This window comes from Heterodontus francisci, chromosome 13 (assembly GCF_036365525.1).
Source record: "Heterodontus francisci isolate sHetFra1 chromosome 13, sHetFra1.hap1, whole genome shotgun sequence".
NCBI classification, from domain to species: domain Eukaryota; kingdom Metazoa; phylum Chordata; class Chondrichthyes; order Heterodontiformes; family Heterodontidae; genus Heterodontus; species Heterodontus francisci.
The window spans coordinates 74,596,611-74,621,381 of record NC_090383.1 but is presented as its reverse complement, the minus strand read 5'-3'; the positions used below and the strand labels follow the sequence as shown (position 1 = coordinate 74,621,381).

The 24,771-nt window shown below is 41.8% G+C and overlaps 1 protein-coding gene across 4 annotated transcripts in view; it reads left to right on the top strand.

Moving 5' to 3' along the window:
- Window positions 1-24,771, top strand: part of rd3 (retinal degeneration 3, GUCY2D regulator) — a 97,472-nt gene that overhangs the window by 61,658 nt on the left and 11,043 nt on the right. For 2 of the 4 annotated variants that reach the window (XM_068044980.1, XM_068044979.1), the window contains one exon: window positions 23,935-24,252. In XM_068044980.1, the coding sequence (XP_067901081.1) occupies window positions 23,957-24,252 (296 nt within the window). In that variant the 5' untranslated portion in view covers window positions 23,935-23,956. Of the gene's footprint in view, window positions 1-584; window positions 647-1,894; window positions 2,005-4,103; window positions 4,331-23,934; window positions 24,253-24,771 lie in introns of those variants that run through there. The other 2 variants (XM_068044978.1, XM_068044981.1) reach the window with 2 other exon arrangements.

Genomic DNA, 24,771 nt, shown 5'->3' with positions numbered 1-24,771 from the left:
CCTTGTTCTAAGGAGAACAAACTCAGCTTTTCCAACCTAACCTTGTAATTAAAAACCTCATCCTTGGAACCATTCTGGTAAATCTCCTCTGGATCCACATCATTCCTGATGTGTGGTGATCAGAACTGGATGCAATACGCCAGCTGGGGCCTTACCAGAGCTTTATAAAGGTTCAGTATAACTTCCCTGCTTTTGTACTCAATGCCTCTATTTATGAAGCCCAAGATCCCATATGCTTTCCTAACCACTCTCTCAATATGTCCTGGCACCTTCAAAGATCTATGCACGTGCACCCCAGGTCCCTCTGTTCCTGCACACTCGTTAGAACTGTGCAATTAAGTATATATTGCCTCTCCCTATTCCCTCTGCCAAAATGCATCATCTCATACTTGTCAGTATTAAATTCCATCTGCCACCTGTCTGCCAACTCCGCTAACCTACCTATTGCCTGTTGCAGGCTGTTCATATCATCCTCACTGTTTGCTGCACCTCCAAGTTTGGTGTCAATGGCAAATATTGAAATTCTACTCTGTATTCCAGTCATCTGCAAATTTTGAGATTCTACTCTGTATTCTCCAGGAGAAGTGAAAATAGGACCAAAGGAAATTGGAGCAGGAGTAGGCCCATCAAAGTAATAGATGTGGAGGTATGTGTTTGTTAAAATGGAGGTAGATGTTTCTGGATGCTACAAGATACTTCTTGTGTGTTAAGGGAATTGTGAAGCCACAGTGGAGGATAGGGTATTGGAAGAATGTGGTGGGAAGGGTTGCTTGTGTGAGTGTTTCTTTAAGAGAGTGAAGAGTGCACTAATGCTCAGGGTAGGCATCAATGTGTTACCTTGATATCCCTGGTCAAGTCGTTGAATTGCTTGCAGCTCTGTTCTGCAGTTCAGGGTTTAGTGGCCCTTAGTGCCCTCAAACAAATGAAAATGACAGACAGAAAAAGACCAACTGATCCTTTAAGGGTGTCCCATCCAGTTACAATTAAGCATCATGACTCCAATGCTCCTATCCACCAATAACCATGTAATCTACTGGGATAGGCAAAATATCTCATTTAAAAACCCTGGACCAATTTGGGGAAAAAAAAGATCCTGGAAAATTCCTCTCTGACTTCTGAATCCAACAAAATGAGTTCCAAGAGACCATAGTCAGCATGAGGCATATTGGAAGAGTTTCTCCAGGCCCCACAAGGACCATAGGCCTCTCCTGTCATGAACTACTGCCTAATTTTCAGAACTGAATTTTTCCTTTTTTAACCAGAACCTATGATACATCAATTAGATCATAAAGCTACTGAAATGCTTAACTATATGTAATGTTTTCTATGTCAAAAATATAGAAATTTAAGATTGTATTATTGGGATCTCACCAGCATCACTGATCCCCAAGTGCCAGCACCTGATCCCTGTCTCATTGGCTCAGAATATATAGTTTTGCACCCAGACCTCTTTGTAAGTGAATATTAAATATTAAACTGTTGGGGTACAGATCTATATTAAGAACAGAGAACATGGAACACCTGTAAGATCACAATCCTGCAGTTTTTTTTTACTCAAATGTGTTAGATAATTAAATATAAGTGGAAATTTGAACTAGTTCACTGTGAACTTCCTCAAGTACAATTACAAACTTGTTCAAAAAAAGAGACATGATGAAGGAATAATGGAGTCGGTTGGATAAGCTACCTTCAGCCCATATCAAGCATATTGGCTATTTGTATGTCAGAAAAATCAATTACAAAATATAAGATTTAATTAGAAATTGCCAGGTTCCTATGATATTAGTAATCCTTTGTGTCTAGGTGTAACCTTGTAATGGTCCTTCGACACTAATACTAACTTATTCACATAAATGTTATTCATTAACTTTTTTGTATTCAGTGCTGACTACAGATGGCTGGCTGATCATATCAAGTGGCTTTAAATCCACAGGCCTCAAGATTCTAAGCACCACAGTCTGCTGTTGATAGGGTTGCCAACTCTATTGGGTGATGTTCTTGGAGGTTTGTTCATGTGATGTTCTGAGCATGTGACATCTGCTCATGCGATGCCTACAAATGTTATTGCATTTGCCTTATAAAGATTCAGTTCCCTGTATTTGAGTATCTTTGCTTAACAGTTGTTGTGCAAAATATTCTAAGACTCTGGAGGCTACCCACAATCAGGCAAAGAAGTGAAACCAAGGCCAGGGAGGAGAGAAAACCAAAGGTGGGGTAGTGATTCACAGAGAGGAAACCAGAGGAGTGACGGATTTTTATTCCACCAGTAACTTTTATTAACTAACTGAAATTGAACTGACAAGAAATAGTAACACTGGTAACACTCCAATTCCCCTCACAATTCCCCTTAGCCGTGGCTCTGTTGGTGGCACTCTCACCTCTGAGCCAGTAGGTTGTGGGTTTAAATTCTTACTTCAGAGACTTGAGCACAAATTTCTAGGCTGACACTCCAGTACACTGCTGAGGGAGTGCTGTACAGTTGGAGATGCTGTCTTTCAAATGAGATGTTAAACCAAGGATCCATTTGCTCACTCAGGTGGACATAAAAGATCCCACAGCACTACTTTATCAATGAATGGGTGAGTTATCTTCAGTAGTTTGGCCAATATTTGTCCCTCAATCAACTTCACTAAAACAAATTATCCAGCCATTATCACATTGTTGTTTGTGGGAACAAGCTGTGTACAAATTGGCTGCCACTTTTTCTACATTACAACAGTGAGTACACTTCAAAAGTATTACATTGGCTGTAAAGTGCTTTAGAACATCCTGAGGTCATGAAAGGTGCCATATAAAAAGAAAGACTTGCATTTATATAGCACCTTTCACGACCGCTGGGCATCTCAAACCACACCTAGAGATCGCACAAAGGACAGTAGGGTCAGTGTTCCCTCAGGGCACATTGTCCTAAACTCAGCTCAGCACCAACCATTCTAAACTACTCCTGAACTTGGATTCAATGAAGGAGTGCTTTCATAGAATGGTACAAATCACAGTAGAGAGAAGAGGCCTTTCATCCCCCAGTGCCTGTGACGATGCTAGCACTCTCTCCTGTAACCCTATTCCCCCCAGATCCTTTTATGTTCCTCCTTTTCAAATATTTATCTTATTCCATTTTAAATGGTATTTTAGTCTCTTTAGCCATTGTAACAAAGCATCCCTTGATCTAACAGCTCTCAGTTCTAGCACCTTCCTCCTCCCTTCTCCTTGGTTCTTCCAGTGAGAATCCTCAGTCTCCATCTCTTTGTTCTCCATTCATCCTCCAGTTGAAACAATCTTTCACTATTGACCCATAGTAAGGTCCCCAGCTTTCGCTCACCCTTCACTGGCTGCTTCTCTCTCAGCAGCACTCCCATTCACCACGTTGCTACTGCTGCTCCCAGGTCAGCAATAAATGGCAGTCTCCACACCCACCCCATTCTCCACCCACCCATCCCCAACCATGGCTCCTGAGATATCCTAATACCATTCCATCCCCTGAAGGCGGATGATTCTGGTTCTCTGTGTAAAATAGAATTCTGTTAAATTAATGGAGTTTCCAATCCAACATTATTTCATATTGACATTTTCACATCCCATTTCCTTTTCTCTGTACAATCATCTGTTTGAATATTGTGCATTACTTGGGTCATTATATTACACTTGATATTACTTTCGCTTATGACGGAATGGGTTTTCACCATCCTATGAGCTGTTGAACAGATAAATATTCTATCTTAAACTGCAATGTAACAATTTGCTTTTCTTAAATTTTAGTGACTCTAACCAAAATGAATGCACGCATGACTCAGTTCAGCAGTACAGAATTAGAAACATTAAGGGAGTTTATTCCATTAGTTGTATCGCATATTGAATTTTAGGGATGTTTGGAAGTTAAAACTCAGAATATGATACTGTTTTTCTTCAGAAATGATTTCCAATAAGATAGGACAATTGCAGCTGTGGCTTTTTATTTGTAATTTTCCGGATAGTCCTTTAGGAAAATCATGCCAGAGTAGGATTTGCTCTTAGTTCACTGGTTATTCCAGTTAGTTCACCTGCATGAACAGGCTGCTATACCTGAGCAGCTCCATGACTAATTCGCACATTCTTTCCTTATGCAGATAGAAGGAGGCTTATGTGGAACTTAAACACTGGCATAGACCTGTTGGGCCGAATGTTTCCATGCTGTAAAATTCTATGTAATCATGATGCCTTAATGTACAGCCACATTATTCAATACGTAGCAAAACATACCGATTTTGAAGGCTTTTTGCGGGACATACTAAAGAGCAACTGTTGACCTGACAAGGCAATGAAAGAATGCTTTCATGCTCCAACTGTTCTTTCAGTAAGTGAATGCATGGCTTTGTGTTTGTTTTGAGTTCTGATGAAAAGTTAAACCTGAAGTATTATTCTATTGTTCTCTTTAATATGAGCACACTGAGACAGTGGTGGTGGGGGGGGGGGGGGTGGTGAGCACACAGAGAGAGTGGGGGGGGGTGAGCACACAGAGACAGTGGGGGGGGGGGGAGGTGAGCACATAGAGACAGTGGGGGGGAGGTGAGTACACTGAGACAGTGGGGGTTGGTGAGCACACTGAGACAGTGGGGGGGGGGGGGATGAGCACTGAGAGTGGGGGGTTGGGTGAGCACACAGAGACAGTGGGGGGGGGGGTGAGCACATTGAGACAGTGGGGGGGGGAGGTGAGCACACAGAGACAGCGGGGGGTGAGCACATAGAGACAGTGGGGGGGGGGAGGTGAGCACACAGAGACAGTGGGGGGGGGGGGGAGGTGAGCACACTGAGATGGTGGTGGGGGGTGGGGTGAGCATGCAGAGACAGTGGGCGGGGGGTGAGCACACAGAGATGGTGGTGGGGGGGTGGGGTGAGCACACAGAGACAGTGGGGGGGGGGGTGAACACAAAGACAGTGGGGTGGGGGGTGAGCACACAGAGATGGTGGTGGGGGGTTGGGGTGAGCACACAGAGACAGTGGGGGGTGAGCACGCAGAGACAGTGGGGGGTGAGCATGCAGAGACAGTGGCGGGGGGGACTGGAGTGAGCATGCAGAGACAGTGGGCGGGGGGTGTGCACGCACAGACTGGGACGGTGCTGGCAGAGGGAGGTGATGTGCGATTCAGAGTGCGGGACCATGCCCACCGGCAGTGTATTTCTGCTCCTGGTGCATGGTGGGCAAAGAGAGGAACTGTTGGAAAAAAAAGGTTAGAAATTTTTTTTATCCAGTATGCCCTTATTTCTAATGCCCTTATCTTTCTGAAATTTGCTCACTGGCCCCTTGTGTAGGACAAAAATTGTAATGTAGCCACTCATGCAAAAAGGTTGGTCACCCATGATGTAGAGGCTGGGGTGTTACTAGGGATGGACCCAGAGCTGGCCTAGAGGGCCGAGGAAGCAATCGCTTTGAAGTTAATGTGGTGACGCAGACATAAGCAGAACCAGGGGATAGCAGTACCAAGCAGGTGGACTGCAGAAGATAGACTGGTCACTTCACAGTCTTTCCTGCATTTATTTTAGATTTTCAGTGTTTATAGTGCATTAACGAATATCTTACACTTTCCCCCCCAATGTTTTCCCTAGACAACTCTTTAATATGTGTAATACATATAATTCAACCTTCAATTTAACATATTGCATTCGGAAATACTTTGGATATAATAAAGCACAAAATATCTCCACTTCATCCGAATAATAAGAAAAACAAAAGACACTAAAGCAAGGCAAATTAATAAGGAAAAATTGGAAAACGAACCTGTGGGAAAAAGGAAATTAACTGTTGAAAACGAAATTGTCAAGTACTTAGAACAGATAATACTATGGAAAAACTCTTTTAATTGTTAAGGAGGATTATTCCAAACTCTCTGACTTCATCAACCTACTATTTTTTGATGCTTTACGTAACAATTTATAGTAATCCAGTTAAAAGCAGAAGAAAACTCAATATATTGAAACAAAAATCCAACCCTATCATCAACTCGATTCTAGAAAACTACAACTCTTCACCTTTTGATCTGGGGAACAATTGATGACCTCCGTTTAACGAATCTTGTCCAAATGTGCATTAATCCTTGAATTGTTACGCACTTCACCGCACTATGACTGCAACCTCAGCCAGTCCCTTTCTACCCAAGGTTGTGCGTAACACGGTTCGCTATAGACAAAGCTTATTGTGGAAATCGGTTTAGACAGTCTCTATAGCAACGGCAAATCATAATAGGATAGCGAGGGCTTCAGCAATGAATCATCTTCGTGATGGTAAAACGGAGGCAACAGGTCCTCGGCAAGAGCCCGACCTGGCGTACACTTCCCACCCTGGTCCTCCCGCCACTCTCACACTGACCATCAAAACTCAACCAGCCATCCAAAAATAAAGTCAGATTGGGTGGCCCAATTCACCGGCGTCTCAGCACACTTTTCAGATGTGAAGGACGCCACCTGTTCCAAAAAGGGAGACTCGGTTCTTATCGAGAGTAAGTGATGCACTTTCATTATCTGTAATATTGGTACTTGGGAACTCATCGGCTGTTTGCAGAAATATTTCCCTAACAGAGAAACGGACGATCAATTGTAAACTGTTTTTTTTTGTTTGGTTGCATTTGAAATTGAGGTTTATCTTTTGGTGTTGTTACCGAAGGGATAGAGCAAAAATAGTAAAATAACCCACATTAAATAGCGATTATTATAAAGCAATAGCCATTATCCATAATCGTATAATCTATTTTTCCGTCTAATAATAACTGGGCATTAGCTAATATCATAAAGGTAGTGAATTTCATGAGTGTGTTCAGGATAGTTTTCTGCAACAATATGTCCTAGAATCATCAAAAGGGTAGACCTTATTTCATTTAGTTATGAGCCACATTTAGTTAGCAGCCTAAAGATGTGTGAACATATATCTAATACCATGTGGTCGAGTTCAACATAGTATTTGAAAGGGAGAAATATGAAACAGCAACTAAGATTCTCGATTTAGGTAAGGCTGACTTCAATGGGGTGATCAGAGACTGCCCACAGTAAACAGGACTGTTAAACAACAGAGGATCAGTGGGAGGTGTTCAAAAAAGAATTTGTGATACAGAACCAATTTAAATCCTTAAGAGGTGGGAGCTCTACTTGCCAACAAAATGGATGACTAAAGAAGTAATTGGACAACATAAAACTAAAGCATACAAAAATGCAAAAAATAGTGCATCCTGATGAATGAGAGTGAGACAAAGAACAGCAAAGGGTGAAAAGGCTTTTAGTCAGAGTAACAAAAAGGAAATATGGAAAAAATTGCTAGGGGTATCAAAATCAACACAATTTTTACAATTATATTAGGTAAAAGGATGGTCAGGAGCAATGTGGGCCTTTTGAAAACTGATAAGTGATATTGTTAATGAATGGCAGACATGCTGAATAATTACTTTGTATCAGTATTTACAGTAGAGGGAGAGGATAGCATGCTGGACATCCCAAGGAAGCTAAAATTGAATCAGAGACAGGGACTTGCCAAAATTAACATATTCAAAATAACAGTAATGAAGAAAATAGCAGTACTAGAGAGTGACAAACCCACAGGATCGGATGGTTTCCATCCCAGGATTTTAAAGGACGTAGGTAAGAACATTGTAGATGCCCTAACTATAATCATCTAAAGTTCTCTCAATTTGGGAACTGTTCCTTTTTAGATTGTAACATTGCACATGTCACTTCATTATTTAAAAAAGGTGAGAGGGGAAAATGGGAAGTTATAGAAAAGTTAGCCTACCATCTGTTCGGAAATTACTAGAGCCTACAATTAAGAATAGAGTGACTGAAGGCCTCAAAAACTTTCCGCTAATCAGAGAGCGCCAGCATGGATTTGGTCATGTCTGATGGATCTGCTTGAATTTTTTTGAAGAGGTGACTGAAGTAGTGGACAGGGGAATGTCTATGTATGTTATTTATATGGACTTCTGGAAGACATTTGATAAAGTCCCTCATCAGAGACTGTTAGCTACAGTTGAAGCTCATGGAATTAAGGCAGTTATTGACCTGGTTAGGAAATTGGCTGACTGGCAGGAGACTAGAGTAGGAATAATGGGCAGGTACTTTAATTGGCAGGATATGTTGGGACCTCAGCGATTCATCAATATTTATTAATGACTAAGATAATGGAATAGAAAGCCACATATCCAAGTTTGCTGATGGCCCAAAGATAGGTGGCAGTGTAAGCAATGTAGATAGAAGCATAAGATTATGAAGCGATATTAATAGATTAAGTGAATGGGCAAAACAATGGCAAATGAATTTCAATGTAGGAAAATATGAGGTCATCCACTTTGCGCCTAAAAAGGATAGAACAGGATACTTTCTAAATAGGGAAAAGCTGGAAACTGTGGTGGTCCAAAGAAACTTGGGGTCCATGTATGTAGATGATTACAATGCTATCAACAGGTACAGAAAATAATCAAAAAGGTTCATGAAATATTGGCCTTTATATCTAGAGGACTAGAATACAAGGGTGTAGAATTTATGCTACAGTTATACAAAGCCCTGATTAGACCACCTCTGGAGTACAGTGCACAGTTCTGGGCATCACACCTTGGGAAGAATATGTTGGTTTTGGAGAGACTACAGTATAGATTTACCAGACTGCTACCTGGACTGCAAGGGTTAAATTACAAGGAGAGATTACACAAATTTGGGTTAATTCCCTGGAATTTAGAAGGTTAAGGGGTGATTTGATCGAAGTGCTCCCCTCAATATCTTGAAAAGATAGGGTGGATAGAGAGAAACTATTTCTGCTGGTTAGGAAGTCTAGCACTAGGGAGCATAGTTGTAAAGATTACAGCCAGTCCTTTCAGGAGTGAAATTAGGAAGCACTACTACATGCAAAGGGTGGTAGAAGTTTGGAACTCTCTTCCACAAATGGAAATTGATGCTGGATCAATTATTAATTTTAAATCTGAGATTGAAAGATTTTTTTTGTTAATCAAAGGAATTAAGTGATATGGTGCAAAGGTGGGTATATGGAGTCAGGTCGCAGCCATTATCTCATTGAATAGTGGAACAGGCTTGAGCGACTAAATGACCTACTCCTGTTCCTATGCTCAACCATACGCATTTATTCTTAGCAGTGAGTAAACGTTAATTATCTGATTTAGTATTGTTGGGCACTGAGAATAAATTAATGAAAGATTGAAATTAAGTGGAAAAGCAAAAATGAAATTAATATTACAACTTAATCTTCATTTAAATTGTGATGTTATTTATTCAGATTACCTTTTATTTGGGGATAAACTTTATGTTTCTCCCAATTTCTCTGTTTTGACCATATCAATGGGTATGTTTTTATCAAATAATTATGCATATGCATTTTATAAATGTGAAATTGACAAAATCATACCATTGACCAAACTAATTACTACTGAGGCAAATGACCAACTAGTTTGTATCTTTTAAGTCTTCATGAGCTTCTGATGAGATGCCTTTGAAATACAGTAAGTCCATTAACTAGCTTCTATTAATATTAGTCAATGGAATTTAATTGTTCTGAAACGAATAAATATTTGAAATCTACAGTGTGATTTAAATAATATCAGAATAACTGTTTATTCTGTGCATCATTTGTGTTTTTTACTCAATTAGTGTTTACTCTTCTGCATTCATATCTAAAATAACTAAGAGTACCATATTTACACATCAAACACCGAAGGAAAGATTTCTGATCTCATTGATAGCCAATATTATTAAAACTCCTGCAGCTAGAAGAATTGTCAAGCTCTTCAAGCAGTCTTTTTAAACTGGGTTGGCTTGGCTTTTGGAGTAATAAAGTAATAGAACAATATAGAACAGGAGTCCATTTAGCCCATCATGCCTGTGCCAGGTCTTTGAAAAAGCTATCCAATTGGTTCCACTTCCCTGGTCGTTCCCCATCGCTCTGCATTTTTTTCCCCAGTTCAAGTATTATCCCTTCCCTTTTGAAAGTTATTATTGAGGCTGCTTTCAGGCAGTGCATTCCAGATCATCAGAACTCGCTGCATAATTTTTTTTTGTCCTTGCGTTGCCTCGGTTTCTTTTTCCAATTAACTTAAATCTGTGCCCTCTGGTTACTGACCGTTCTGTAACTCAGATCAGTTTCTCCTTACTTTATCAAAACCCTTCATGATTTTGAACCCCTCTATTAAATTTCCCCTAAACCTTTTCTCCTCTAAGGAGAACAAAGATATTTCTCCATCTAACTGAAGTCTTTCATCTCTGGTACCATTGTAGTAAATCTCTTTTGCTCTCTCTCTCAGTCCTTGACATCCTTCCTAAAGCATGGTGCTCAGAATTGGCCACAATACTCTAGCTGGTGCCTAACCGATGTTAGCAGAACTTCCTTGTTTTTGTACTCTATGCCCATATTTATAAAGTCAGTGATCCCATATGCCTTTTTACAGCTTTCACAACTTGTATTGCCACCTTCAAAGCCTTATGTATGTACATCCCCAGGTCCCTCTGTTCCTGCACTCCCTTTAAAATTGTAACATTTAGTTTACAGTGCCTCTCCTCATAATTCCTATTAAAATTAATCACTTCACCCTTCTGTGTCCAATTTTATCTACCATGCATCTGGCTGTTTCACCAGTCTGTCACTATCTTCCTGAAGTCTGTTATTATCCTTCTCACTATTTGCTATATTTTCCAGATTTGTGACATCTGCAAACTTTGAAAATATACCCTGTATACCCAAGTCCATGTCATTAATATATATCAAAAGATCATTGGCCCGAACATCGAACCCTGGAGACCTCCACTGTACACTTCCCTCCAATCTGAAAAACAACCATTCACCACTACTATTGGCTTTCTGTCCCTTAGTCAATTTCCTAACCATGCAGTCACAGTCCTTTTAATCCCATGGCCTTATGTTTTGCGAACAAGACTATTATGTGGTACTTTATCAAATACCTTTTGAAAATCCATATAAACTACCCTCATCTACCCTCTCTGTTATTTCAACAAAGAATGCAATAAAGATAAGAGGCCTAATAGATGTTCTTTTTTTATTCATTCGTGCGATGTGAGTATTGCTGGCAAAGCCAGCATTTATTGTATTGCTCATCCCTAACCACCCTCGAGAAAGTGATGGTGAGCCGCCTTCTTCAACTGCTGCCGTCCGTGTGGTGTAGGTACACTGACAGTGCTGTTAGGGAGGGAGTTCGTGGATTTTGACCCAGTGACAGTGAAGGAATGGTGAAATAGTTCCAAGTCAGGATGGTGCATCACCTGGAGGGGACTTGCAGGTGGTGGTGTTCCTATGCACATGCTGCCCTTGTTCTTCTAGATGGTAGCGTTCACGGGTTTGGAAGGTGCTGTCGAAGGAGCCTTGGTGAGTTGCTGCAGTGCATCTTGTGGATGGTACACACTGCTGCCCATCGGTGGGGGAGGAAATGAATGTTGAAGGTAATGAATGCAGTGCCAATTAAGAGGGCTGCTTTGTCCTAGATGGGTTGGAGCTTCCAGTGTTGTTGGAGCTGCACCCATCCAGCCAAGTAGACAGTATTCTATCACACTCTTGACTTGTGCCTTTTAGATGCTTTGAGGAGTCAGGAGATGAGTTACTCGCCTCTGACCTGTCTTTTAGCCACTGTACTTATGTGGCTGATCCAGTTAAGTTTCTGAACAATGGTAATCCCCAAGATGTTGATGGTGGGGGATTCAGTGATGCTAATGCTGTTGAATGTCAAATGGAGATGGTTAGGTTCTCTATTGTTGGAGATAGTCTTTGCCTGGAACTTGTGCAGTGTGAATGTTACTTGCCACTTATCAGCCTAAGTCTGAATATTAGGAATATAGGAGCATGAGTAGGCCATTCAGCCCATCGAGCCTACCCCACCATTCAATATGATCATGGCTGACCATCCACTTCAATACCTTTTTCCCACACTATCCTCATATCCACTTATGTCATTGATATTTTGAAATCTGTCAATCTCTGCTTTAAACATACTCAATGACAGAGCTTCCACAACCCTTTGGGGTAGAGAATTCCAAAGATTCACAACCCTCCAAGTAAAGAAATTTCTCCTCATCTCTGTCCTAACTAGCTTCCCCTTATTTTGAAATTCTGTCCCCTGGTTCTAGACTCCCCAACCAGTTGAAACATCTTAGCTGCATCTACGTTGTCTATCCCTTTAAGTTTTTGTAGGTTTCAATGAGATCACCTCTCATTCTTCGAAACTCTAGAGAATATAGGCCCAGTTTCCCCAGTCTCTCTTCATAGGACTGTCCCGCCATCCCAGGAACAAGTCTTGTAAATCTTTGTTGCAGTCCCTCAATGGCAATAATATCCTTCCTAAGGTGAGGGGACCGAAATTGCACATTGTACTCCAAGTGTGGTCTAACCAAGGTTCTATACAATTGAAGCAAGACTTCACTACTCTTGTACTCAAATCGTCTTGTGATAAAGGCTAACATACCATTAGCCTTCCTAATTGCTTGGTGCTTTCAGTGACTTATTGACAAGGACACCCAGGTTCCTTTGTACATCTACACTTTCTAATCTCTTACCATTTAAGAAATACCCTGCACATCTATTCCTTCTACCAAAGTGGATAACCTCACATTTTTCCACATTATATTCCATCTGCCATGTTCTTGCCCACTCACTGTGCTGAATTTTACCGGCCCCTCAATGCCGCGTGTCATCCGTAAACTTGGAAATATTACATTTGGTCCCCACATCCAAATATTGTGAACAGCTGCGGCCCAAACACTGATCCCTGCGGTACCCCACTAATCACAGCCTGCCAATTCGAGAATGACCCATTTATTCCTACTCTCTGCTTTCTGCCTGTTAACCAATCTTAATTCCTGCCAGTATATCACCTCCTATCCCGTGTGCTTTAAATTTTGCTAACCAGTCTCCTGTGGGGCTCTTTATTAGAAGCCTTCTGAAAATCCAAGTATACCACATCCACCGACTCCCCTTTATCAATTCTGTTAGTAACATCCTCAAAAAACTCCAACAGGTTCATCAAACATGATTTCCCATTCATAAATCCATGTTGACTATGCCCAATCAGATCATTATTATCCGTGTCCATTTATCACATCCTTTAGATTAGATTCTAGCATTTTCGACCTTCCAATCTGCAGGAACTGCTCCAGAAACTATAGAATTTTGGAAGATGATCACTAATGCATCCACTATCTCCATAGCTACCTCTTTCAATACTCTGCAATGTAGAATATCAGGTCCTGGGGATTTATCAACCTTAAGCCCCATTAATTTCTCCAACACAACCATCTTACTAATACTAATTTCCTTCAATTTCTCAGTCCCCCTAACCCCTTGGATCTCTAATTCTGGGAGATTTCTTCTATCTTCCTCAGTGAAGACAGACATAAAGTAATCATTTAGCTTCTCTGCCATTTCTCTATTCCCCATTATAAATTCTCCTGACTCTGCCTGTAATGGACCCACATTTGTCTTAGCCATACATTTTCTTTTTACGTACCTGTAGAAGCTTTTACAGTCCATTTTTATATTTTTTGCTAGCTTACATTCATATTCTATTCTGCCTTTCTTTATCAGCTTCTTGGTTCTCCTTTGCTGTATTCTAAAATCCTCAGGTCTACTACTATTTCTGGCAACTTTCTAGGCCTTTTAAAAAATCTTATACAATCCTTAACTTCCTTTGTTATCCACGGTTGACTGCCTTTACTTTTGGGGCCTTTGTGCCTTGAATTAATGTATAGTTACTGTAAACTATGTAATATTTCTTTAAAGACTATCCATTGCCTATATACTGTCATACCCTTTAATGTATTTTCCCAATCCACCTCAGCCAATTTGCCCCTTATACCTTCATAATTTTGTTTATTCAAATTTAACACCCTGGCTTCAGATTGAACTACCTCACTTTCAAATATAATGTAAAATTCTATCATATTATGGTTACTCATCCCTAAAGGTTCTTTTACAACAAGATTATTAATTAGCCCTTTCTCATTACATCATACTAGATCTAAAATAGCCAGTTCTCTAGTCAGTTTCTCAACATACTTCTCGAGAAAACCATCCCTTACACACTCCAGAAACTCATCCTCCACAGAGTTCATTAGGTTTACCCAGTCTATATACAGATTGAAATCACCCATGATTACTGTATTACCCATGCCATGTGCTTCTCTAATCTCCTGATTAATACCATGCCCTACACTACCACTACTCTTTGGTGGCCTATAAACAACTCCTACCAATGTTTTCTGCCCTTTGCTGTTTCTGAGCTCCACCCAAACAGATTCCACATTTTCTTCTTCTGATCTGAGATCCTCCCTTACTAATGTACTGATCCCATCCCTTATTATCAGCGCAACACCAACTCCTTTTCTTCTGTCCTTCTTAAATGTTGAATATCCTTGAATATTCAGTTCCCAGTCTTGGTCACTCTGTAGCCACGTTTCTGTTATGGCAATTAGATCATGCCCATTTACCTCTATTTGGGCCTGTAAATCATCTACCTTGTTGCGAATGCTGAATGCATTCAGGTAGCGTGCCCCTAACCGTCTTCTTGACATTCTGCATTCTAAGCCTAGTTGATTCTTGCCTTTGTTTCGCCTGCCTTCTAATGTCACTTGCTACTTTTCTGTCTCCTGTTACCAGCTTTACTCCCTTCCTATTTCAGCTATCCCTCGAGTTCTCATCCCCCGACATGCTAGTTTAAACCCTCCCCAACAGCACTAGCAAATCTCCCTGTGAGGATATTGGTTCTGGTCCTGTTAAGGTGCAGCCTGTCCATCTTATACAGTTCCCACCTGCCCCAGAACCGGAACCAATGCCTCAGAAATCTGATGAGCTCCCTCCTACATCAATTCTCCAACCACGTGTTCAATCGATCAATCCTCCTATTCCTATGCTCACTTTCACGTGGCACTGGGAATAATCCTGAGATTACTGCTTTGGAGGTCTTGCTTTTTAATTTCCTTCCTAACTCCCTAAAATCTGCTTTCAGGACCTCATCCCTCTTCCTACCTATGTCATTCGTACCAATGTGGACCACGAACTCTGTTCACCCTCCCCCAGAAGGATGCCCTGCAGCTGCTCAGTGACATCCTTGACCCTGGCACCAGGGAGACAACACACCATCCTGGAGTCATGTTTACTGCTGCAGAAATGCCTGTCCCCTGACTATCGAATCCAATATCACTATTGCTCTTTCACTCTTCTTTCTGCCCTCCTGTGCAGCTGAGCCACCCGTGGTGCCACAGACTTTGTTCTGGTTGCACTCCCCCGAAGAACCATCGCTTTCACCCGTATCCAAAATGGAAAACCGATTAGCAAGCAAGATAGACTCAGGGGACTCCTGCACTGTCTGCCTGGTTCTCTTTGACTGCCTGGCGGTCACCATTCCCTCTCTGCCTGCGTGCTCCTAACCTGCGGTGTGACCACCTCCCTAAACGTGCTATCTGCCTCGCAGATGCACAATAGTGACTCCAGCCGCCGCTGAAGCTTCTGCAGCCAGTGACACTTCCTGCAGATGTCTTCGTCTAGGACACGTGATGTGTCCATGACTTCCCACATACCGCAGGATGTACATTCCACTTGGCCAAGCTGACCTGCCATACCGTAACTTTAAAAACTTTTAATCAAAATTAGAAGTAAAATAACTTACCAGTTACTCACCAATCAACTTCTTCTCCTGTACTCTGTGTCCTCCAGCAGCACTCAAAGAACAAAGAACAGTACAGCACAGGAACAGGCCATTCGGCCCTCCAAGCCTGCGCCGATCTTGATGCCTGCCTAAACTAACACCTTCTGCAGACAAGCAGCATTGAGAATCCCCTGAATTTATACTCTGAAAACAATGCTGCGTCAGCTCTTCTAGAGCTCTACTACAGCTGAGAAACCAGTTTAAGCTAGCTACCTTATTAACTTGCTACAGCTATTCTCAGAGTGTTAGTATACCCCTGTTTAAAACTGCGAGAAACCTAACTTATCTCTTAACTGAAACAGGAATTTCAATTAATTGATAGATGTAAACAAAACAAAAACTAATCTTGAGAGATTAACCCTTAAAATTCACTCACTTACCAAATTCCCTTCTTCACACTCAGTACAGACCAGGGACTTGCTGTATACAGGCACAGACAGCTTCAGTATCTGAGGAGTAGCGAATGGGACTGAACACTGCAATCATCAGTGAACATCCCCACTTCTGAGTTAATGTTTCGGGTCAGTGACCCTTCTTCGGTCACTGACCCGAAACGTTAACTCTGCTTCTCTTTCCACAGATGCTGCCAGACCTGCCGAGTGGTTCCAGCATTTCTTGTTTTTATTTCAGATTTCCAGCATCCGCAATATTTTGCTTTTATCCCCACTTCTGACCTTATGATGGAGGGAAGGTCATTGATGAAGCAGTTGAAGATAGTTGGCCCTAGGACAGTACCCTGAGCTACTCCTACAGTGAAGTCCTGTGTCGTGCAGGGCCCCACCTGCCAACAATGAGGAACATTAATTTTGCCACATGAACATTGATTTTTAAACTGCTGCTGGTATAAAGAAAGATGTTGCTCTTTTAAAAAAAACACCAGACCCTTGACTGGAAAGACACTTGCATATTTACAGACAGTGCTTAAAAGGAACAAAAGACCATGCCCTGACACATTCAAGCCGCAATGGACTTTTGATTACCAGACGTTGAGGGTGGAGGAGCTCGCATTCCAGGTGGAATGCTAAGATGGCTGAATACACAAACAGATGTGGTCAGACCAGTTTAGTCACATGACTAACTGACTGTTGCAGGTTTTTTTTGAACTTGCCACAGAGAATTCGAAATCAAAGCTGTTTGCTCCTGGACTGAAAAGACCTGTCGTGGCTAGCTTGCCACTGCCTCTCCTGTCTGCTTCCATCTCTTTCTCATGGAACTGAAAACCACTGAAGACATATGAACCCCAAGAGAGAAAAGTCTCCCACAGTGAACAAGGTTTACGAAGAATACAGGGCCCCAATGAAAAGCAAAATCTACTGTTATGACCGACCGTTCCAGTCAAAGCCACCAATCAAAATATACGATTCTGATTGTGGTGGGACCAACGCATCATTAGTTCAATCCCGTCGCTCCACAGATCAGCTAACATATCATTTAAAACTTTCCAAATTAAAGAAAGACCCAGCCAAATTGTACTATCTATTAACCCCCGAATGAGGCTAACCAAACCAGGTGTCTTTAAACCAACAAATTAACTCTTTAATTAGAAGAACTAAATTCTTAAACACTATGAAGATATAAACAACATTTATAATAGAAAAAATTAGAGCCCTTGCAAATTTAAAGTCCAATGTTGCTTGAAGTCCTCACAGAATGTTGCTTTCCTTCTCCAGCAAACTTCAACAATTAACGACTTGCAGACACTTTCAACAGAATCAATATGACCTCAGAGTTTTTGAGAGATAAAACATTGCCACAGTCTAACTTCCCTTCCTTCAGTTTAAATTATCAGAGATCTCTGTTTTGGCTTGACTTTTTTTTTAGAATTTTGAGAGATAATAATTAAACAGACTAAATTCCTATTCTTTCAGTTTAAATGGCTAAAAGCTCTTTCAAACACCACAGCTGTCTGTCTGTGTCCTCTGTGTCTGTGTTCTGTTAGAACAAACTGTCTTCAACTAAAAGCCAGTTCAAATCTGAATTGTAACAAATGTATCGCATGAGACTCACTCCCAGTAGCTATATCTATGGTAACGAGAATGCACCCTTTGAATCACAGTCTACAAATGGCTGTTTCTGAGGCAATGAAAATGCACCTTCCTATTACTCCTAAGGGTTGCCGGTTCTTAAAGCAATACTGATCTCTTGCAAGCCTTAAAGGCAAACTGCATATTCTCAGAAAAAAAACTACAGGACTATGACACATCCGCCCCTAGCGGAATGAAACACCATTCCTGAAAAGCGTTTCATTACAATGGGTAAAAAAAATACAAATTGAAAAAATGCAAACTTTTTTTTCCACGCATTTACAGATATACACATTTCTATAAAAAATAATGTTTAGACTACAGCAACAAGTTCCACCAGAACATTTCAGCGTTAAATTTTCAAATGGTTGTTCCAATTAACCCATTTTAAATGTCCAAGCATAGTCTTCCAATTGTTTTGTGTTTTCCTTCCAAGTGTCCCTATTGTCCATCACCTCAGCCAGGTGAGCTGCACAGCTAGCAGCATTGACCACTACTGGGTTCACTATTCTCTGAGAAGTTTCTCAAGTACCCTTTAACCTATGTGGCATCACTTGACACTGGAAAACCCTGTCCGGTGTAACAGAAACTTATTTTTTTCTTACCCTGGGGTGTCAAAGGAATTTGACAGTATCCTTCCAACACATTGTGTTGCCCACTCTGTCCATACAGTCCTTTAAATGAGAATTTGGGTAGGAGTCTGCTTTCTTTATCACAGTGATTTTTTCTAGAGTCTATGCAAGTTTGAGCCGTCCCACCAGGTTTAGTCATCAAGACAATCTGCGAATTCCAGCTGTCCTGACTAGGTTCATCTAAGCTGCCCTTCAGCATGCATTGTACCTCTGCTTCCACTTGGGCCTGTCTGTCTGGACCTAAAGGAGTGGCTCCCCCTATACCCACATCATGTGTGGCCAAGGTTGTACATCCTAGCTTATCCCTATAAGCTTTTTGAAACATTGTGAAAGCCCTGGTTAGGACTTCATTCTGTTTTGCCTCTAAGTGTAAAAGCCTATTGTTTAGTTTTCCTAGCCATTCTGCATTCGCTAATGGGATAGTTGGAGGTTCAATCTGAATATTTCCTAGGCCTACCTATGCCTCATCCTGACTATCCTTTTCCTTCTCCACAGTCCCGATTACCTGACATACCTGTACTGGCTTATCCTCCTCCCTCCGGTAATATGGTTTGAACAAATTAATGTGACAAACTGGTACTTCATCCGGCGTATCAATCAAGTAATCTACCTTACCCACTCTCTTGATCACTCTATATGGGCCACTGAACCATGCTTTCACTGGTTCTCCCTGTGATGGTAACAACACTAATACCTCATCCCCTGGTTTTATGGTAGGTTGTGGTTTTCCCACCATTTGACAGGTCTGGCATGCCCTACAAAATTGTCTCACATCCTTTGTAAGACCTGGCCAATAATAATGTTTGCTTATATGTGATTTGGTCTTCCAAATTAGTCATAGTCATAGAGATACAGCACTGAAACAGTCCCTTCAGCCCACCGGGTCTGTGCCAACCAACAACCACCCATTTATACTAATCCTACATGAATCCCATATTCCCTACCATGTCCCCACCATTCTCCTACCACCTACCTACACTAGGGGCAATTTACAATGGCCAATTTACCTACCAACCTGAAAGTCTTTGGCTGTGGGAGGAAACTGGAGCACCCGGTGGAAACCCACACAGTCACAGGCAGTACCCAGAATCGAACCTGGGTCGCTGGAGCTGTGAGGCTGCGGTGCTAACCACTGCGCCACTGTGCTGCCCAAATTCCCCTATATCCTGAAAAAGGAATGTCATGTGCTAATCTTACTAATCCTCGATGATATTTAGGTGGTACCACTATCTGTTCAACAACTGTCCAGTCTTCGTCGGCAGGTCTATGAGGAGGTCTCCATTTCCTCCTCAAAAACCCGTTTGCTATATAATAGCCTTCTGGAACTCCTTTCATCTCAGCTTCTGACAGAGCCGTCTGTGCTATTTGGTAGATCTCTGGATGAGCTTGCTGTGCTGCAATGATAGACAATCTGTTAAATATCTCATTTAGATTATCTAAATCCCCAAATAAGGTTTCAGATGCCTGGCTGTCTATTTGTGGTGCCCCTTTTACCTCTGATAATGGATCCTGTTTAGCCATTGCTCGGGTAACTACACACATAGGAAATATTCCCAGAACTTGTTCCTGTAATTGCTCCGTTTCCTTAATTCCTCTGTAACCATAGGAGAAACTGATATTTTTGATCCTGCCAAATCATTTCCTTGGAGTCACTCTCTAGGCATACTTTATACAAAGGTATGGGTATACACACCCCGCCCATTCCATTAACTAAAACTTTAGCATTCAAGGCGCTCTCTGGTGGAAACCTATTTTCTTTCCCCAGTAAGGGTGTTTGGGTTGCTCCTGTATCCCTGAGTATAATGAGAGGTTTTCTTGCTTCACTTACAGGATACAGAGTTACTCTCTCCTTTATCAAAAAATCATTATAACTCTCAGGTATTTTATTCTTAACCTCTACACTCCTCTTAGTTTTCGTATCTGGCTTCACAGTCACAGCTGTCATTAAAGCTATAGCCTGGTCTGCTATACTCTCAGTCAGAATCTTTTCCTCTGCACTAACTTTGCATACCCCAACAAGCCCTATGGGTTTACGTCGCAATTTCCAGCACTCTGGACGAAGATGACCCGTTTTGTTGCAATGATAACACTTTAGCTTGCGAAACTCACTTCTACCCTCAGCGCCTTCCTTTCTGACCTGAGGAGGTGATCCTGGGGCAGTCCCAGCTGTTTCTTCTTGTCCCCTGCTACTTGCCTTCCTTTCACTCTCTCACTTTCCATCCTTCTCGGGTTTATGGGGGTGACAGACAAAATAGTTTGGCTTATTCACAAGCTCAAAATCATCAGCAATTTCTGCTGCTTGCCTAGCTTTCAAAACTTTCAGGTTATCTGTATGAGTTCTCACTACTGAAGGAATGGAGTTTTTAAACTCTTCGAAGAGAATTCATTCTTGAAGGTTCTCATATGTGGTTTCTATCTTTAATGTCCCTATCCAACAGTCAAAATTCATTTGCTTCACCCTCTCAAATTCTAAATATGTCTGCCCAGTCAATCTCCATAAGTTCCTAAACTTCTGACGGTAAGCTTCAGGGACTAACTCATACGCAGCGAGAATAGCCTTCTTTGCTATCTCATAATCTGCAGAAGCCTCTTCAGAAAGCATGGCATAAGCTTCATGAGCTCTGCCTACCAGCCTGCCCTGCATGAGCAACGTCCATCTTTCTTTCGGCCATTTCATCTGTTTGGCTGTTTTTTCAAAAGATATGAAAAATGCCTCTACCTCCCTTTCCTCGAACTTAGGAAGAGCCTGTATAAATTTAAACAACTTCCCGTTGGGTCCTGATCTAAATTCGGATTCTTCCTGACCTGCTGACTATTCCCTGGACTACCCCTTTGTCTTACTTCCATCTCTTTTAACCTAAATTCCCTCTCTTCTCTTTCACTTTCTCTCTGAAATGCTCTCTCTTTCTCCCTTTCCTCCAATTCAAGTTTTCTTATTGCTATTGCTTTTTGTTTTTCCTGCTGAAGCTTGTATCTGTAGGCGTTAACCAAATTAGAGTTTAAGTTTAATAAATTTCACTTTTCTTCTTTAAACCTAAGAAAGCCTGTTCATGTTCATTTCTTTGCCTTATAATTGGAAAGCGGTGAGCAAGGATTCACAAAGGGGGAGCTCAAAACATGGTGTGTTTAAAATTAAACCCTGTGACACTAAGACCAGGTGAAAGCTGAGAGGGACCCCTAAACACCTTTCTCACCTGGTCGTAACACCTGGGACTGAGATGATTGGTCTCCAAAAACCACAACAATCTTCATTTGTGCTAGGTATGACTCCAAATAGTGGAAAGTGTTCCCTTGATTCCCATTGACTTCAATTTCACTAGGGCTCCTTGATGCCACACTCGGTCAAATGCTGCCTTGATGTCAAGTACAGTAACCCTCACCTCACCTTTGGAATTCAGCCATATTGTCCATGTTTGGACTAAGGCTGCAATGAGGTCTGGAGCCAAGTGGCACTGGTGGAACCCAACCTGAGTGTCAGCGAGCAGGTTGTTGCTGAGTAAGTGCTGCTTGCTAACACTACCATCGACACCTTCCATCACTTTGCTGATGATTGAGACTGATGGGGTGCTAACTGGCCAGATTGGGTTTGTCATGTTTTTGTGGAAAGGACATAACTGGGCAATCTTCTACATTGTCAAGTAGATGCTAGTGTAGTAGTTTTACTGGAAGAGATTGGCTAGTACTATAGTCAGGATGTTGTCAGAGCCCATAGCCTTTGCTGTGTCCAGTGCCTTCAGCCGTTTCTTAATATCACGTGGGGTGAATCAAATTGGCTGAAGACTGGCATCTGTGTTGCTGCAGACCTCAGGAGGAGGCTGAGATGGATTATTTGCTTGACACTTCTGGTTGAAGGTGGTTGCAAATGCTTCAGCCTTGTCTTTTGCACAGACATGCTGGGCTTCCCCATCATTGAGGATGGAGATGTTTGTGGAGCCTCCTCCTCCAGTTAGTTGTTTAATTATCCATTACCATTCATGACTGGATGTGGCAGGACTGCAGAGCTTTGATCGGATCTGTTGGTTGTAGCATCACTTAGCTCTGTCTATAACATGCTGCTTCCGTTGTTTAGCGTGCTTGTAGTCCTATGTTGTAGCTTCAACAAGTTGGCACTTAATTTTTAGGTATGCCTGGTGCTGCCCCTGGCATGCTGTCTGCCTCTCCTCATTGAACCAGGGTTGATTCCTTGGCTTGATGATAATGAAAGAGTGAGGGATATGATGGGCCATGAGGTTACAGATTGTGGTTGAAGACAATTCTGCTACTGTTGATTACCCACAGCACCTCGTGGATGCCCAGTTTTGAGCAGCTCGATCTGTTCTGAATCTACCCCACTTAGCATGGTGGTAGTACCACACAACACGATGAAGGATATCCTCTGTGTGAATTTGGGACTTTGTCTCCGAAAGGACTGTGGTGGTCACTCCCACTCCTACCAATACTATCATGGACAGATGCATCTGCGACATGTACTTGGTGAGAACAAGGTCAAGTAGGTTTCTACCTCTTGTTGGTTCTTACACCATCTAACCAGTGTGGCAGATATGTCCTTCAGGACATGGTCAGCTCGGTCAGTGATGGTGCCACTGAGCATTCTTGGTGATAGACATTGAAATGCCCCACCCAGATTACGTTCTGCACACTCAGTGCTTCTTCCAATTGGTATTCAACATGGAGGAGTACAGATTCATCAGCTGAGGGAAGGCAGGTGGTAATCAGCAGGGGATTTCCTTGCCCATGTTTAACCTGATGCCAAAAGACTTCATGGGGTCTGGAGTCAATGTTGAGGACTCCCAGGTCCACTCCCGAATGTATACCACTGTGCCGCCACTTCTGGAGGGTCTGCCCTGCAGGTGGGACAGGACATTCTCAGGGATGGTGATGGAAGAGTCTGGGACATTGGCTGTAAGGTAGAATTCTTTAAGTATGACTATGTCAGGCTGTTGCTGGACTAGTCTGTGGGACAGCTCTCCCAATGTTTGTACAAGTTCCCAGAATGTTCGTGAGGAACACTTTGAAGGGTTGACTGGGCAGGGTGTGCCTTTGTCATTTCCAGTGCCTAGGTCAATGCCAGATGGTCCATCTGGTTTTAGTTTCCTTCGCATTTTCTGTAGCAGTTTAATACAATTGAATGGCTTGCTAGGCCATTTCAGAGGTCAGTTAAGAGTCAACCACATAGCAGTGGTCTGAAGTCACATTGTCTGGAATACAGACCAGCTATGGACACAGATTACCTTCCCTGAAGGGCATTAGATGGGTATTTACAACAATCCACTAGTTTTGTGAATATAAAGGTAATCATATCCAGATTTATTAATTGAATTTAAATTCCATCAGCTGCCATGGTAGGATTTGAACTCATATCTCCAGAGCATTAGTCTGGGTGTTTGAATTACTAGTCCAGTAACATTACCACTACACTACTGTTCTATGCATTCAAATAAAAGAGTATCTTTTCCAATACTTCAACTAGCAGTTCAAATTCTATCAAACACAGTTATTGAATGTTTGTTTATCACAATTGTCTTCAGTGTTTGAGCTGGAAAAGGTAAAGAATTCTAGTAAGTCATTAGAGAGAATTGTTTAGCTCACCAAATCTTCCTTAATGTATTTTCAGAGAACAACATCACCAATAAACAATGTCAATAGCTTCCTGGTTTAAATGGAGTGAGCCTTATCACAGTTACTCCCAGAGGAACCCCACAGATGTGATAACAGAGACCCTCATGATGGAACTCAGCTGGCAGATGAAACAAGCTGAGAAGATGCAGAGAGAGCGAGAGGACGAGTACAGGAGGATAAAAACAGGCGTCGACTACAGCTGGCTGATCAGTCATCCCAAACACAGCTATGAAGTGTCCCCAGGGGAGAGGCTCGAACTTGAGGAAGCTTGTTCCAAAATCCACCCTTCTTATTGTGGACCTGTGGTACTCAGGTAATGTCATTGCAATTTGATATTAATTTGTACACAAAATGACATGGATCTTTCTAACTATCAACAATTTGTGCAAATTAAGCTGAGAAGTTTTAATCCTTCTTAAAAAAATGCTAGCTTTGTGCTCCGTGGAAAGAATATACTGTCCATCACTCAATATTTCTCTACAAGTAGCTGCATTTGATGCTGTTGACTCATAGGAAGCATGGTGCACTTGTAATGTTTTATAGCTTAGAGCTCCAGCAACATCTTTCTGTTCAATACTATGCTGCCATTATCTTTATTGTGGTCTTATGATTCCTTCTCCTATGTTTCGAGGACCCTTGAGGCATAAGCTTTGCTGACTCCATTGCTTGCACTTGCAAGCGGTAAGTACAGTGCCAAGCAATCATAATGAACTATAACAGCTCAGGTGAGAAGCTGCTATCCCCAGTCACTTTCAGCAGTATGCAGCATTGATATAAGGAGGGAGCAGCTGTTCCTGTATGTGCTTGGAGTTAACATTATCAATGCAACTCA